At 43.4% G+C, this 17,389-nt stretch overlaps 2 protein-coding genes across 5 annotated transcripts in view; both read left to right on the forward strand.

The window, feature by feature from the left end:
- The window catches only part of INPP5B (inositol polyphosphate-5-phosphatase B), a 73,077-nt gene extending 70,353 nt beyond the window's left edge, over positions 1-2,724 (forward strand). For both annotated transcript variants that reach the window (XM_012804139.2, XM_023512167.1), the window contains one exon: positions 1,915-2,724. In XM_012804139.2, coding sequence (XP_012659593.2) covers positions 1,915-2,030 — 116 coding nt within the window. In that variant the 3' untranslated portion in view covers positions 2,031-2,724. The remainder of the gene's footprint in view (positions 1-1,914) is intronic.
- Positions 2,725-3,833: 1,109 nt separating this feature from the next.
- MTF1 (metal regulatory transcription factor 1) overlaps positions 3,834-17,389 on the forward strand; it is a 54,848-nt gene continuing 41,292 nt past the window's right edge. For 2 of the 3 annotated variants that reach the window (XM_003788150.3, XM_023512151.1), the window contains exons 1-2: positions 3,834-3,934; positions 5,688-6,146. In XM_003788150.3, the coding sequence (XP_003788198.1) occupies positions 5,739-6,146 (408 nt within the window). In that variant the 5' untranslated portion in view covers positions 3,834-3,934; positions 5,688-5,738. Of the gene's footprint in view, positions 3,935-5,660; positions 6,147-17,389 lie in introns of those variants that run through there. The other variant, XM_023512150.1, reaches the window with a different exon arrangement.

A 17,389-nucleotide genomic window follows, 5' to 3' on the forward strand; every position in this document is an offset into this window, starting at 1 on the left:
AAAAAAAAAAAAAAAAGAAAAGAAAACTGCTTTACTCTCTCTAAGACACACACACACACTCTCTCTCTCCAGCTAAAGTAGATAGCCCTCAGGCAACTAAGAGGGCAAAGGTAGCTGAGTGGTCCTCCTACAAAGGTACCTCAGCTTTGTTCCTGAGCAAAGGTAGCTTAGTGGTCCGCGTCTGGAACCTTACCCAAGCCCGGCCTGGCCCTGACAACTGGTGTCAGAAGCAGATCCTGACACATAAGACTATTTTATACTATTGTTACTGTACCTTTTTTGTGTTTAGGTGCCTTTAGATGCACAAATATTTGCCTTGTATTATAGTTGCCTGCAGTATTCAGTACAGTAACATTCTGTATGGGTTTGTAACCTAGGGCTATACCATGGAGCCTAGGTATGCATTAGGCTAAACCAGAGGTTCTCAACCTGAGGGTCGCGACCCCTTTGGGAGTCAAACGACCCTTTCACAGGGGTCGCCTAAGACCATCCAGCATATCGGATATTTCTGTTATGTTTCATAACAGTAGCAAAATTACAGTTATGAAGTAGCAATGAAAGTAATTTTATGGTTGGGGGTCACCACAACATGAGGAACTGTATTAAAGGGTTGTAGCATTAGGAAGGTTGAGAACCACTGGGCTAGACCATCCAGGTTTGTGTAAGTACACGCTATGATGTTCCCACAATGACAAAGTCATCCAGTGATACATTTTTCAGAACATATCCCCATTGTATTTTTTTTTTTTTTGAGATAGAGACTCATTCTGTGGCCCCAGGCTAAAATTCATGGCCTTGGCCTAGGTCACAGCAACCTCAAACTCCTGCACTCTGAAAGTAGCTGGGACTAGTGGTGCCTGCTGCAATGCCTGGTTAATTTTTTCTATTTTTAGTAGAGATAGGGTCTTGCTTTTGATCAATCTGGTGTCAAACTTCTGAGCTCAAGGGATTCCCCCTGCCTCGGACTCACAGAGTGTTCATATTATAAACATAAGCCACCACACGCAGTCCTGGCTAATTTATTTTTTATTTTTTTTTTATTTTGTAGTGCCACCCTTCCTCAATATAGCAGGAGATGACAGGCTTATTCTGCAAAAGAGTAGAACAAGAGAGCCTCCAGATGCAGGAGCACAGGGAAACAGCAGAGGAGGAGGCGAAGGGCCATGCTGAAATAGCAAGAAGACCTTCTCTTTATATCACTCAGCCCCAAGAAAGCTGAAAGTCATAGGACAACCTTCTAGGGACAGGGCACAGTGGCACATGGAGGTTGAGTCCAACCTGGGCAACATAGTGAGACACCATCTTTTTTGAGACAGAGTCTCACTATATTGCCCTTGGTAGAGTGCTGTCATGTCACAGTGCAGAGCAACCTCAAACTCTTGGGCTTATGCAATTCTCTTGCCTCAGCCTCCCAAGTAGCTGGGACTGCAAGTGCCCACCACAATGCCCAGCTATTTTTTTGTTATAGTTGTCATTAATTTTTGGCGGGCCTGAGCTAGGCTGGAACCTATCAGCCCTGGTATGTATAGCTGGTGTCCTAACTACTGAGCTATAGGCACCAAACCTGGTTTTTTTTTTTTTTTTTTTAGACAGTCTCACTCTGTCACCCTGGATAGAGTGCTATGATGTCATAGCTCACAGCAACCTCAAACTCTTAGGCTTGAGCAATCAATCCTCTTGCCTCAGCCTCCCAAATAGCTGGGACTTACAGGAGCCTATAACAATGCCCGACTAGTTTTTCTATTAGTAGAGATGGGGTCTTGCTCTTGCTCAGGCTGGTCTCAAACTCATGAGCTAGGCAATCCACCTGCCTTGGCCTCTCAAGTGCTAGGATTACAGGTGTGAACCATTGCACCCAGCTTAAATACCTTCTTTTGCTGAATTCTTTATTTTCTGTTTTTTTTTTCCATGCAGCTAGCATATTTGGCAGCTTACTGCTTCGAAACCCAGCTGGTAATCAAAAGCATGAAATGACAGAGAAGAAGAAGGCTCAAGAATTTATTCACCAATTCCTCTGCAACCCACTTTGAGCCTCTTTATCTCCACCTCTGTTTTACTCAAGGCAGCCAATTACCAGCTCTACCTGTTCCAGCTGAAGAGATGCTGTAAGATTATGTGAGGCCGCTTGGAAAGAAGATTGGCAGCTGTCTGTTTCCTGAGCCTAGCACACTCAGTGCTACTGTGAGTTGTGAAGACATGGGGAAAATCCACCACAATGAAACTGACATTTGATGTTTAACTTTGATTATTTAACACAGATAGATCTATATTCTTTTTTTTTAATTTAAAAATTTAAAAGTAACTATACTTTTGTTTACTCAACCTGCCTCCAGGGCATAGTTAGTACTTTCCCTGTGACCTGGGCTGAGCTCCCCGTGGTCAGATATTTGAACAGACCTTGGAGTCCTGAAAGGATAATGAGATGGACAGCAAGAATGCAAGTGGAAACTGCTGGATAAACAGGCCATGGCTTCCCCCAAGTGCTTCCAGTGCTCAGTTTGAATACACTTGTATATGCAGATTATACCACTCTTCCTACCTGGATAAGGCCATGCAGCCTATGAAGGCAATACAGTGGTTTAAAAATGGAAACACTGAAGGAAACGGCTGTTCTGATAAAACAAGTGAGATTTTCTTGGCCAACAAATCCTCCAAACTGTATATGATGCATCCCCTTTCTCATATTTGTAATATATTTTGATGATAAATGTATTTTTAACAGCAGTTGTTGTGTATGTTTTTATCTTGAAAGATGACATCTTTCTGCAACTGGACTTTTATGGCTTAAGCATTGGGACAGCTGGTCAGGGGTCAAAGAGACCTATGCCTGGCAGTCTGGTGGATGGTACAACAATGGCCTGAATCCCTAACCCTGATCTAATCTTTGTGGTTGTCTCACTCTGAATATTCTAGAAAAGCAGTTTATGGGAAAAACAGGCAGTGGCTGCTGAAGACCTAACAGCTAGATCTCCCAGGCAGGCAGTGGCTGCTGAGGACCTAACAGCTAGATCTTCCAGGCATTTAGAAAAGAGAGATGCATAATAAAGGAACACTCAAAATCGCTACTTGGGCATTCACTTGGGCGTTCGAATGCCACTACTTGTAAGGGCAGTGTGAAAGGACGGCGTGAATAGCTCAAGGAAGGGAATGGCCAGTAGGTGGCGTCAACTGGCCCGGTACAAGTCCTGTCGAAGTCGAGAATCATCTATAGGGGGAAAAAGTTAGGACAGCCTGCCTGAAAAGGAGTGTGTAGAGAAAGGAAATAGGGGGTTTTATGAAAGCATGTGAGAAGTGGAAGAGGCGAGAACGTTCTGTCTGTTTGGCTTGTAATACTCCTAGTTCTGCCTTTTGGGGTCTAATCCTCTTTAGTTGTAACTGCCTGTTAAGTTTGATGGGTAATGAGGGTGAACTGGGGGTCCTAGAGGGAGAAAACCAGGAACGTCGCAGCCTTCCAGGCTCTTGCGGGTCCGAGCCGGGATTCTGGTGGCTAACTGTGGCGTGCGAAGGGAGCGCCCTTGAGAGGAGACTGGGAAAAGGTCCTTGCTGGTGCAGGTGCAGCTGCCAGAGCGAGGGTGGCCAGTGCAAACCAGGCTAACGATAATTTGGAATTAGTGCTTGGAAGTTTGTTCGCTTTTCCTAAGGTCTGGAGCGGCCGGGTAAAGACAGCGGCACTTGCCTGAGCCAGGCGAACTCACCTCCCGGGCTGTGTACCCGCGGCGCCCCGCCCCGCCCCTCCTGCTCGCTAATTGGATGCTGGAGCTCAGCCCCCAGACCCCTTAAGCCAACCAGAAGCGCCAGGGACAGGCGGAGCCGCTGTCTCCTCCTTCCTCCGGAAAGCGGAAGCGGAAGTGACGTTCGGCGAAGGTGGGGGCAATCATGGTGCCGCTGGGGAGGGGAGAAGCTGCTGCTGCCGCCGTTGCCGGGATCCGCGGAGGTAAAAGGCTAAAGTAGATTTGGCTTGGGCTTGGTACTGTCCGGGGGGGTATGAGACTTAGGCTCCCTCCTGAAGCATTTCCCAATAGAAGCCTCGCTCTGGTCACCATGGGGACCCCACCCCTCCTCGGTTTCCATGGGGATGGGTATCCAGCCCCCCTCCTGTTTCCATGGAGACCCAGACCCTGCCCCTCTTCGCGGTGCTGAGAGCCCCCCAGCTCGTCTTCGGATTTTTCTGTGTAGCCTTGGGCTGGAAGCTGCCTCAGACAGGTTCCTTTTCCCAGCCTCCTCTCGAGGGTGCTCCTTTCTCACTCTTCGTTGGCCTCCTTCAAATCTCCTGGTCTTGTTTGTTCCGGACAGTTGGTCTCTGCGTTGCCACCGATGGTGTCGGGGTAGCCTAATGGGGCCCTCGGTGCTCTTATCTCTCCTCTCAGATGCAGCGAAATGTGCATCTATGGGTTGCGTAAGCCAGAGCTAGGAGTTGGGCCGGTTCCTCCCGGATCCGATCCTTTGGCCTGTCTCTTGTAACTACCTCTCTGTCTAGCCGCCCCACTAGGTAAAGGCTCACGTTCTAACCCGGAATAGAAGAGAAAGATAACGTGCAAAGCCAGACTGAAAACTAAAAGTGATGTGCTGAGAATTTTAAAATTCTCTGTTCTATTGGTCAAATCCACATTTGTAGAGCCTGTGTGTTTGCAGGTGAAGGAAGAATCACTATTTCATAGCATTAAAACTTCAAATTTTGTATTTTTATCAAGAAGTGCATATCATCCTGAGAGAGTATGTTGTTATATCTTTCATATATTTAGCTGATATTTTCTGAATTACTAGTGTCAGTTTACTAAGCTATAGAAACAAAAGGCAATAGATGCATTCCCTCCGGGCAAAGAGCCCACAACACTACATACATTCTGGCCAACAGGTTATTGTTTTAGGAGATAAATAGATACAGTGATCGTCATTAGTTGTGCTTGATTAGGGATCAGCCTCTCCACCCAGAGATTGAAACATCTGTTCTACAAGAGAGGAATTCACACTTGTTCCTCTACTGTTTGTCAACATTGTGCTTAACATGCATTATCTGTTTTATTCCTCTTAACTTTGAGAGAACAGGAATTAATAATCCCACCTTACCCTAAGAAAAATGAGGCATAGAATACCTAAATAGTAAAGACCAAATTCCAGATTTGTAGGTACATGACTGTTTCTAAAGCCTTGCTCCTTCCGCCATGGTCTACATGAGGCCATGTACTGCTTCATGGTATGATTTGGGGGGATATTTCAGTGAGGTTTTCATACATTAACATTTATAGCAGCTCAATTTTGAAGTGGCCGCTGTTCTCTTTGCTCTTTTGTTCGCTTTAGGTATTTTAACCAGTCTTTGAATTGTTTGACAGCAAGGCACATTTATAAAGTCTGTGAACTATTATGAATTGCTACATACTACTTCAATATGGCATTGCGTTTCCTTCAAAATAGCTTAATGGTTTCAAAATTAAGATACAAAAAATTATTTCCATGGCAATGATTTTCCATTTTCTCTGGACTGCTCTTTTTTTTTTCTTTCAGTTTTTGGCTGGGGCTGGGTTCGAACCCACTGCCTCCTGCATATGGGGCCAGGGCCCTACTCTTTTGAGCCACAGGCACCACCACCAGCTTGCTCTTTAAATGAGACAGAAAACAAGCCCTGAGGTTTCTGAGGAGGTCCGTGGGTATTGTGGTATGGGTCTAACTCTGGCTTTGTTCTATTGCAGACAGGTCATTACATTTTCATTTCTCACAATTGGGCTGAGCACAACTGAACCATGGGGGAACACAGTCCAGAAGACAACATCATCTACTTTGAGCCAGAGGAAGATGAGCTGACCCCTGATGATAAGATGCTCAGGTTTGTGGATAAAAATGGACTGGTGCCTTCCTCATCTGGAACTGTTTATGATAGGACCACTGTTCTGATTGAGCAGGATTCTGGCACTTTGGAGGATGAAGATGACGATGGACAGTGTGGAGAACACTTGCCTTTTCTCGTAGGGGGTGAAGAGGGCTTTCACTTAATAGATCATGAAGCAATGTCCCAGGGTTATGTGCAACACATTATCTCACCAGATCAGATTCATTTGACAATAAACCCTGGTTCCACGCCCATGCCACGAAATATCGAAGGTGCAACCCTCACTCTGCAGTCGGAATGTCCAGAAACGAAACGTAAAGAAGTAAGTAAAGCAGTGAGTGAGGGCCCATTTTGGTTTGGGGGCAAGTCCTTACACATTCTTATTGGTAGTTGTAGCTGAGGAGTAAAAGAATCCCTGGGGTTAGGAGCTAAAATAGTTTTGCTTCATGTTTTATTGTGACTGCTTTCTGGAAATTTCATTTGTGTAGCCACTTGAAATTTGAGAATACTAAGTTAGAATTTCTCAAATTTTCTTCTCCAAATCAGAATAAAATAGAATTTCACTGAAGTAAATCCATGTTGCTGATGCTAAAATATCTCTGGGTTGTGTATAAGTGATTTGTTTTGGAGATGAACATCTGCTAGCTTTCATAAGATTCAGGCAAGAGGCAGCAAGTGAGGACAGGTTATCTAAAATAAGTTTTCATGTTTATCCTTTAGCTACTGTGAGTAAAGTAATGCACATTGGGATGCTTTGAAAACTGCAAAGCATTTACAAATTATACTGGTAGTTATTATTAGCAGAAGAAAAGTTATAGTTCAAAGGTAGTGATATCCATTGTCTAGAAAAAAAATAGGTCACTGGTAGTTACAGTGCCAGAGAGTAAATGTAAGTTGTTATCAATCATAAATAGGGCAAATTATTTGGCAAAGTATTTTTCTCTTTTGCTCTAATCAAAGTCTTGAAATTGCACATGGCTTGTACGTATGGCTTATTTGTGGCATATGGCTTTTCCTTTGCTAGTCTTGGAATCTCAGAGCTAGCAAGAACCTTAGGAGACCATCTTGTCCTATGCAGGAATCTTCCTATAGCATCTCTAACGTCAATTTGCTGGGTGTCCATTGAAACGCTTCCAGAATGATAAGAGAACAGTGTTTCATAACTTAGCCCAAGAAGTTTTTTGGCTGGCTCTGATTACTCCAAAGTTTTTACTTGTACAGAACCTAAATCTGCCTTCCTGCACATGCTGCCCACTGGTACTAGATCTGCCTTCCTAAGTAACATTTTTCTAACAGAATAGCCCATCAGCTATTTGAAGATAACAGGTTTCTCTTCATCTTCTCTTGGTTAAGCTAAATACCTCAATTTACTTAAGTATCCTTCCTATGACACTTTCTGTAGTCTCTCATCAGCCTGGTCACCTTTGACTATATAAAATCCAGTTTTCCAAAGTACTTTTAAAATCCAGTTTTGAACACAGCCTCACAAGTATGAGTCAGCTAGCACTGACTATGTGTGGCTCTTATCTTTTTTTTTTTTTTTTTTTTGGCTCTTATCTCTTAATCTGACACTGTACTACAATTACTATATAATCTATGTCTTATCAACAGAAATATCTTATAGCTCATACTTGGAAATTTCTAGAGTAGTGGTTTTCAACTGAGGGCAATTTTGCTCCCCCAGAGCACATTTTTGATTCTCATACTGGTTACATGCTATAGGAGTCTAGTGTGTAGGGGCTAAAGACTGTTATTTACAGTGCAGAATTATCTAGCCCCAAATGTCATTGATGTTGAGTTTGAGAAACCCTGCTCTAAATTACTCTCATATGTGCAGCTGTCAAGTCTTATGCAATTGAATATGGAAACCTGCATGGAAGCTTTAGAAATACTTCCCTATTAAATTTTATCTCATTAGTTTCAACCCAATATTTGGGCTTGAAGGAGTTCATTGTACTTCAACAAATATAAAGCAAGGTGCTGTTAAGCTCTGTGGGGGTTGCCAGTGACTGTGATGGTTTACAATATAGAATTAGAAATACACTTATACTAGTAATCGTAATATCAGGCACAGTGTGATAAACCTGAAGAAAAGTTACAAATGTTCTACTGTGAGCACAGAGAAGTTTGCCTTTAGCATCAGGAGTCTTCATGAAAAAGGTGGCATTTGAGCTGGTCTTAAAGAATGTGAACAATGGCGATGCCTATGGCTCAAAGGAGTAGGGTGCCAGCCCCATATGCCGGAGGTGGTGGGTTCAAACCCAGCCCTGGCCAAAAACTGCAAAAAAAAGAAAAGAATGTGGACAATATAGGAAAAAAGCAGGGGAAGGTCTTTCGAAAAGATAGGAACAGCATGAACAAAGGAAGGGTGGTGGGGAGCACAGGCCATTTTCAGGGAATAGTTGATTATCCTGTTAGAATAGTGGTCAGCACACTTTGTAAAAAGCTAAATAGTAAATATTCTAGGTTTTGCAGGACATAAGATTTCTGTTTCAGCTCTTCCATTGTAGCTCAAAAGTAGTCACAGGCAATACATAAATGAATGAGCATGGCTGTGTTCTGATAAAACTTTATCATCTTTCCCCGAAAATGAGACACTGTCTTCTATTTATTTTTCTCAAAAAGACACACTAGGGCTTATTTTCAGAGGATGTCTTATTTTTATTAATATACAACCATCTACATTTATTCAAATACAGTTAAGTCATCTTCTTCTGGAACCTGACAGGAGGAGCCAACCTTGTTGATGGGGCTGGTGCTAGTGATGTGTGAACTCCTTTCCCCTAGCTGTTCGCATGTGCTCGATAGGATGCCTGCCACCGTGGTTACCACACACGTACCCACACAAGTGCCAACGGCTCAGAGAAAGGAGCTGTGGCAGATAAAAGGTATTCCGGTCTTCCTTACTGCTCTCCCCTGAAATGCATAGCCACGCCCATCACTAGGTCTTATTATGGGGTAGGGCTTATATTTAACAAATGCATAGAAGTCCTGCTAGGGCTTATTTTTTGGGTAGGTTTTATTTTCGGGGAAACATGGTATTTGCAAAAACAGGCAGCAGGCTGGGTTTGGTTCACTGGCTGTAGTGTGCTGACCCTTGGACTAGAACATAAGGAGTAGTAGGAGATAAGGATGGAAAGATAGTAAAGATCCAAACGTGGACAGCAGTGATAGCATACTAAGGGCTTTGGTCTATATTCTGAAAACAGTGGTAAACCATTGAAGGTGTCTGAGCTAAGGAGTAAAGTGGTTAGAATAGCATTTACAAAGCTGGAGGAACCTTATGCCAGTTAGGAGACAGTTGTAGTTTAGGTTTGGAGTTTCATTTAAATCTGATGAAGGATAATGGTCTTGTACATGGAGAGAATCAAGAGCTTTTGTAGAGATATGACAGAACTTCGTACATGTTTGAAGGACAAGCGATTAGTTGGGCATGATTCAAAGGTTTGGATCATATTGATTGAAATGATTCATCCATTTTTCCAAGTATGTTGAGTTTCTGCTGTGTCTTAGCACAGCTGATTGATGGAGCTTCAAGTGTAAGGGAAAAGTTAAGTAGTTGGAGTCCATGGTGGTTGGTACTTCAGTAGAGAGAAAGTGGCTCCAGTTAGTGATCCAGTTAACAGAAATCAAGAAGACAGTCAAAGGAGAAAGCTTGGTAGAGAAATGAATGAGTTTAGCTGGAGTGTGTTGAATTGTATAGTCCTTGAAGAATAGTAACATGAGCAAGTTGAAACTCCATTGGAAATATGGATCTGAAGTCAAGGAATGGCTCGGGATTAGAATTGCAGACCCACAAAAGGGGCGGTAGTTCAAACCTTAGGCTGTATACTCAAGGGAGAAGTAAGAGTTGGTCTGAGAACTTAGGGGTTGGAAAGAGAAAGAGGAACCTGAGAAGATCACACTTGTGAAAGAGATGGGTAGAAGGCAGTGTGGTGGGAGCTGAGGAATAAGAGTGTCCAGAAATGTGAATATTCCTCTGTGACCCCGCAGAGAGACTGATGGCCAGAGAGAAGCCATTAGTTCTGCAAGTTGTGTAAGTTTTCATACCATGAGAAGAACTGCAGTAGAGCACTGGGGGCTGAAGCCAGATACTGTGTGATGAAGAAGTGAGTGGTGATGAGGAAACAGGAAGCAGGAAGTGTCAAATTTGGTGTGTGTTTTTTAAAGTTTGGTAGTTGGAGGAAGAAGAGTGATGAGGCAGTAGTAGCTCAAAGGGATTGAATCATTTTTTTAGCATAGAAAAATTTTTTTTGAGACAGAGTCTTACTATGTCACCCATAGCAGAGTGCAATGGCATCACAGCTCACAGCAACCTCCAACTCTCGGGCTCAAGTGATTCTCTTGCCTCAGCCTCCCAAGTAGCTGGGACTACAGGCACCTGCCACAACACCTGGCTGTTTTTTGTTGCAGTTGTCATTGTTGGCTAGCTGGCCTGGGCCGGGTATACCTTCAGTGTATGTGGCTGGCACCATAACCACTGTGCTATGAGCACCAAGCTTAGCATAGAAAATTTGAACATGGTTTGGGATCTAAACTTTAGGCTGTTTTCAGTTAATGATTACTGTGCAAAAGTGTTTCATGAGCAAATGTTTGGGAAATATTAAGTTAAATCAGGACAGAAGTTTGTTTACAGGACTTCTCAGAGCTTTTGGTGTGCTAGTAACTCTTTAAGAAGGAGGAAAATATAGAATTTTCCAGATGTTTTAAACTTGGAAAACCATTTTGCAGATCTCATTTGCAGGGCAGTATTTTGTGGAACATATTTTGGGAAAGGCTGATGTAGGCAGATGAGAAGATGGTAGGGAGGGAACGATTATACAACCAGTGATACCAGCTGTCAGTTTTCTACTTTGTACTTTTTGCAAATTGGTTTATTCTATTTGCAAGCCTAGTTTGCCATTCACCTCTTCAGGTCATGATAATAATGTTTAATAGGAAAAGTCAAGAATGTTGTGAGCAGTTCATTCTGTCTACTGTGGATTTAGCTCATTCTACTTGCCTCCCACTCACGTTTTTCCATTCTATCCGTGAGACCTACATGGAAGGCTCTATAAACTATTCTTGAAGTCAATACATTTGACCTGGATGGGTATTGAGGGAAAAGGAGCAACAACTTTAGTCTTTGAAAATCTTGCTTTGGCTAGGCACCCGTAGCACAGTGGTTATTGTGCCAGCCACATACATTGAGGCTGATGAGTTCAAGCCCAGCCCAGGCCAGCTAAACAATGACAACTGCAAAAAAAATAGCCGGGCATTGTGGTGGGTACCTGTAGTCCCAGCTACTTGGAAGACTGAGGCAAGAGAATCACTTAAGTCCAAGAGTTTGAGGATGCTGTGAGCTGTGATGCAACGACACTCTATCCAGGGTGACATAGTGAGACTCTGTCTCAAAATAAAAAAAATCTTGCTTAATTACCATTCAGGAGACTTGCCTTCCTGAAGCACTGTCTTACCTTAAGTTTTTTGCTTTGACAGTGATTTTATTTTGCCATTTAAATTCATTTAATTGGACTGAAGAGGCTAATGTTTATGACACATTTCACGATCCTTTAACCTTCCCTATACTCCCCTCACGTCTCCCTTTTAAAATTGGTTTCTCCTCGTCTCCATGCACAGGTGTTGCTCTTGAGAAATCAAATCATTTGATGACTAGTTAGTCTTCTTGGCTTCCTAAGCAGCTTATTTTCTGAGTCAGATTTTAGCCTGAATTTCCTGTTTACCCTGGATTATTCCATTGTTCCATATTGTGTATAGTTGGCTTACCTAATTACTTCATTTTTTTCTCCTCATGTTTGTCTTGTGCAAAAAGTAAGCCAACCAAAACCTTGCCACAGCTACCATTTTTTCCTAACACAAGGGCACTGGTCATTCTGACTCTCCTAGAGGGGGACTGCCCACTTTTTAGTCATTGCATACTGTGATTACATTCCTTTGCAGGTCCCCTTCTCAGTTCCCACAGCTGTATGTGTGAGGCGCTGTAGGAATCCAGAGCAGGACTTGTTTTCCGTTTACCACCATAGGAAGCCACTTTATCAGTGTGTCTCTTACCTGCCTGCATGGATGTTATGCACTTATTCTTAGTCATCAGCATTTCCATCACTCAAGTCCACTGGCCTGGGAAAGGGATGAGAGGATGGTTTTGTGACCACGCTGGTGTTCAAACTTGGTGCAATAGGAATTATAGGTCTCAAGTTTACATTTATATAGGTTGTACATGTTAGATATCACTAAAATTTTGCTATTGTAGGACATTGACAAAAGAACCTGAATTTTGGTGTGTTTTTTTCTTCCTCAAAATCAAGTTTATTCTTAAAGTTGTTTCTTCTGTGATGTTCAAAGGGATAGTTTTAGCCTATATGCCATCTTTATTCTGGTATATACTAGCTACGTGGCCTTGTTTAGTTAGCATGGTGTCTGATGTATTGTGGTTCAGTGAATGTTAATTTGATTTTTATCCCCTCATAGACCTCTGTGGTTCTTGAAGGAAATAAAGAAGTAATCTCTAGGCTCAGCGCCTGTAGCTCAAGTGGCTAAGGCACCAGCCACATACACCAGAACTGGCGGGTTCACATCCAGCCTGGGCCTGCCAAACAATAATGGCAGCTATGACCAAAAATAGCCAGGCATCATGGTGGGCGCCTGTAGTCCCAGCTACTTGGGAGGCTGAGGCAAGAGAATTGCCTAAGCCTAGGAGTTGGAGGTTGCTGTGAGCTGTCATGCTACAGCACTCTACACAGGACAACAACTTGAGGCTCTGTCTCAAAAAAAAAAGGGCTCAGTGCCTGTGGCTCAAGTGGCTAAGGCACCAGCCACGTACGCCTAAGGTGGCGGGTTCGAATCCCCAGCCCGGACCGCCAAACAACAATGACAGCTGCAACCAAAAAATAGCCAGGCGTTATGGCGGGCACCTGTGGTCCCAGCTACTTGGGAGGCTGAGGCAGGAGACTGGCTTGAGCCCAGGAGTGGGAGATTGCTGTGAGCTGTGATGCCATGGCACTCTACCCAGGGGGACAGCTTGAGGCTCTGTCTCAAAAAATAAATAATAATATATATATTTTTTCATATTTATTTATATGGAATAGGTTCTATTAACCCCCATTTTATAGATGAAAACTCAACACTTAGACACACAGGTAGCAAGCCAACTGATTTCTACCATTGCACACACTTTTGAAAAGATGGAGAAATCAGACACTAGACCTGTGGCTGTGAAGAGGACTGAGAAGTGCAGGGGAAGCAAGATGGCATTAGTTCTGTAAGGGTCAAGGACTGATGTGTGGGGAAGCTATATGAACTCAGCTCTGCTGCTACAGCTTGAAGGATCTGTTGAAGAAACAGGGTCTGTTCAGGGTTCTTATATTATTTTTCTATGAGCTTTTTGGTTGCCCATTCTGGAAGACAAGAAATAAAGTTTGTGCCTGTGTGGAGAATGAGTCAGACTCAGGGAGAGGAAGTACTTAGTAATGGAGAGGAAAGAGCAATTTCTTTCTTTCTTTTTTTTTTTTTTTGAGACAGAGTCTCACTATTTTGCCCTTTGTAGGGTGCTCTGGTGTCACAGCTCACAGCAACCTCCAACTCTCGGGCTTAAGCAATTCTCTTGCCTCAGCCTCCCGAGTAGCTGGGACTGCAGGTGTCCATCACAATGCCTGGCTATTTTTTGGTTGCAGTTGTCATTGTTGTTTAGCAGGCCTGGGCCAGGCTCGAACCCACCAGCTTCAGTGTATGTGGCCAGCGTCCTGCTCACTGAACAACAGGCACCGAGCCAGAAAGAGCAATTTCTATAACCATAAAAGCCAGGTCAATCATTTATTTATAAAAAATGTTATGTGCTAGGTGCTCAGAATCAGGGACTCCCTTTCCTATGGCTGTGGTCCCCAACCTCTGGGCTCCAGACAGATACCAGTCTGTCAATACGTGACCTGGTAGGAAGTGGGCTGCGTGGCAGCAGGTGAGCAGCAGATGCAGCTTCATCTGTGTTTACAGGGCTCCCCATCGTTTGCATCACCGCCGGGACTCTGTGTCTTATCAGAAGGCAGCAGCATGAAATTCTCAAAGGAGCATGGACCCTACTGTAAACTGTACATGCTAGAGGTCTAGGCTGCATGTTCCTTTTGAGAATCTAATGCCTGATGATCTGAGGTGGAGCTAAGGCGGTAATGCTAGCACTGGGAAGCAGCTGCAAATACAGATTATCATAAGCAGAGAGGTTTGACTGCACTGAGACCATAATAAATCTATTACTTGTAGACTCATATCAAACCATCTCCCACCCATCTTCTACCCCAGTCCATGGAAAAATTGGAACCAGTCCCTAGTGATGAAAAGTTTGGGGATGGCTGCTTTATGGTGTAGGGGGCTGTAAATGAGTATAAAGTCTAGGTCTCAGTTTCACTTTCTTTTCCTCCAGGAGAAACCCAGCCTTTTTTTCTTTTTCTAATTTTTTAGAGCTTTTGTCTCCTAGAGTTCTAGTATTTAATTTTCTCACTTTTCCTTATCTCATTCATCTGTCTGTCTTCTTTGATTCTGTTGACTTAACAGGGTGATTGTCTTTGTTAAATATTTTTTTTTTTTTTTTGAGACAGAGCCTCAAGCTATCCCCCTGGGTAGAATGCTGTGGCATCTCAGCTCACAGCAACCTCCAGCTCCTGGGCTCAAGCCAGTCTCCTGCCTCAGCCTCCCAAGTAGCTGGGACCACAGGTGCCTGCCACAACACCCGGCTATTTTTTTTTTTTTTTGGTTGCAGCTGTCATTGTCGTTTTGGCAGGCCCGAGCTGGATTCAAACTAGCCGCCTTAGGTGTATGGGTGTATGTGGCTGGCGCTTAGCCATTTGAGCCACAGGTGCTGAGCCAATATTTCTCTATTCTAGAGCTGCTCAGAGCACTTTGTGAATCAGCATCAGTTCTCTGAAAGTTCAGGCTTCATGCCCATTACTAGAACTAGACTCCATCCTTACTGAACCTAACATTCTCCCTCGGTGCTCCTTAGTTTGGTAACAGGCAACATTTGATACCACAGGAAAATTAAAGTCACGCTTAGAGTCTGAAGCTCTTTGGGGGAGAGTGCGTCACCTCTCCTTCATGTCTATCAATTCAGATTGGGCATTACCTCCTTTAGGAAGCCTTTCTTAGTCATCCCAAGTCTAAGTTAGATACTTCTATTATATAGTCATATAGGATGCTGAACATCTATTATTGGTTTAACTTCTCAAACCATCTTATTTTTTTTTCTTGTTTATTTGATTCTTCTTTTGACTTGGACCTCCTTGAGAGCAAGGACAATTTTTTTTCTTTGATTCCTAGCACCTGGGACAGTATAATTCCTATAATAATTTTGTGAATGTATGAATGATAAAACTAAATTGTATTTGAATGTATGAAAGGTTGCAATCCTTTCTTTATGTAACCATGAAAACCTACATGTGTTTTGTAACTTCCTATTCCAATCCAGTGTGAGGAGGTTTAGTTTTCCCTTTTTGTGAAATTTGATTCTACTTTAAAATGATTCTGAAAGACACAGAATAGTGACTTTTATTACTTTCTCTGTCCAAATGAAGTAAGAGATTACTCATTTATTTGGCATATTATGAGGGGAGGAAGCATTTGCTTTGACAGTCAACTGTCTTTCTGATTTTTCTTTTTCTTTCTTTCTTTTTTTGAGACAATCTCACTCTGTTACCCTGGATAGAATGTTGTAGCATTATAGCTCACAGCAACCTCAAACTCTTGGGTTCAAGTGTGCCTCTTGCCTCAGCCTTCAGAGTAGCTGGGACTACAGGCGCCTGCCACAACACCTTGCTAGTTTTTCTATTTTTAGTAGAGATGGGTCTCATTCTTGCTCAAGCAGGGTTCCCTGTTTATGAATAAATACAAATACGTTCCCCAATCTGTATACTCTCCTAACTATTTCCTACCCTTTCTCTTCTCAGCCAAGTTTCTTTATTTTATTTCTTTGAGATAGAATCTCACTCTGTTGCTCCAGGCTAGAGTGCCATGGTGTCAGCCTAGCTGACAGGAACCTCAGACTCCGAGGTTCAAGCTATCTTGTCTCACCCTCCCAAGTAGCTGGGACTACAGGTGCTCACCAAAATGCCTAGCTGATTTTTCTGTTTTCAGTAGAGATAACTCCTGAGCTCAGGCAATCCTCTTGACTAATTCTCCCAGAGTGCTAGGATTATAGGCATGAGACACCACACCCCTCCCTCAGCCAAGTATATTCCTTTTTTTTTTTTGTTTTTGTTTGTTTATTTTTGAAACAGAGTCTCATAGAGTGCTGTGGCATCATAGCTTACAGCAACCTCAGACTCCTGGGCTAAACAGATTCTTTTGCCTCAGCCTCCTGAGTAGTGGGAACTACAGGCACCCGCCACAGCATCTGGCTGTTTTTATTTTATTTTATTTTAATTATTTTATTTTATTGTATTTTTTTGAGACAGCGCCTCAAGCTATCCCCCTGGGTAGAGTGCCCGTGGCCTCACAGCTCACAGCAACCTCCAACTCCTGGGCTCAAGCAAGTCTCCTGCCTCTGCTTCCCAAGTAGCTGGGACTACAGGTGCCCACCACAATGCCCAGCTATTTTTTGGTTGCAGCCGTTGTTGTTTGGCGGGTCTGGGCTGGATTTGAAGCCGCCACCTTAGGTGTATGTGGCTGGTGCCTTAGCCACTTGAGCCACAGGCGCCAAGCCATCTGGCTGTTTTTAGAGGCAGGGTCTCGTTCTTGCTCAGGCTGGTCTGGAATTCTGTGAGCTCAGGCAATCCGCCCATCTCAGCCTCCCAGAGTGCTGGGATTATAGGCATGAGCCACTGTGCCTGGCTCTAGCATTTTGAATGCTAGTTTGATATTCATTGTCTCACATTCTGGTTTCTGCTTCTATGGCTCCAATTAAGCTAATCTTGCTTGGGCAATTATGACTTTGTAAAGTCAACTAAATCCAAGAAATGCCTTATCAGTCATCTCTTTAACATTTGACCTAGTGGATTGTCCTCCTTGAAACCCTGTTCCTTTGTTATTTGTCACTTGTCCTTGTCACTATCTTGTCAGCATTAAGTCTCACTGATTTTGTTGATTTGTTTATTCATTAAAAAAAAAATGAGTTGAAGGCTGGGTATGGCAGCTCTCACCTATAATCCTAGTGCTTTGGGAGGCCAAGGCAGGAAGATCACTTGGGGCCAAGAGTTCAAGACCAGCCTGTTCAACATAGAAAGACCGTGTCTCTATAAAAAATTTAAAAACAGGCTCGGCACCTATTGCACAGTGGTTACAGTGCTAGCCACATATAAAGAGAGTGGTGGGTTCGAACCCGGCCAGACCAACTAAACAACTGGAACAAAAAAATAACAGGGCACTGTGGCAGGCACCTATAGTCCCAGCTACTTGGGAGGCTGAGGTAAGAGAATCACTTAAGCCCAAGAGTTTGAGGTTGCTGTGAGCTGTAATGCCACAGCACTCTACCAAGGGCAACATAATAAGACTCTCTCTCTCTCTCTGTTGGCTCGGCGCCTGTGGCTCAAGTGGGTAAGGCACCAGCCACATACACCTAAGGTGGCGGGTTCGAATCCAGCCCGG

Source organism: Otolemur garnettii, unplaced genomic scaffold (genome assembly GCF_000181295.1).
Source record: "Otolemur garnettii isolate 467f Iridium unplaced genomic scaffold, OtoGar3 scaffold00025, whole genome shotgun sequence".
In the NCBI taxonomy this organism is placed as follows: Eukaryota; Metazoa; Chordata; class Mammalia; order Primates; family Galagidae; genus Otolemur; species Otolemur garnettii.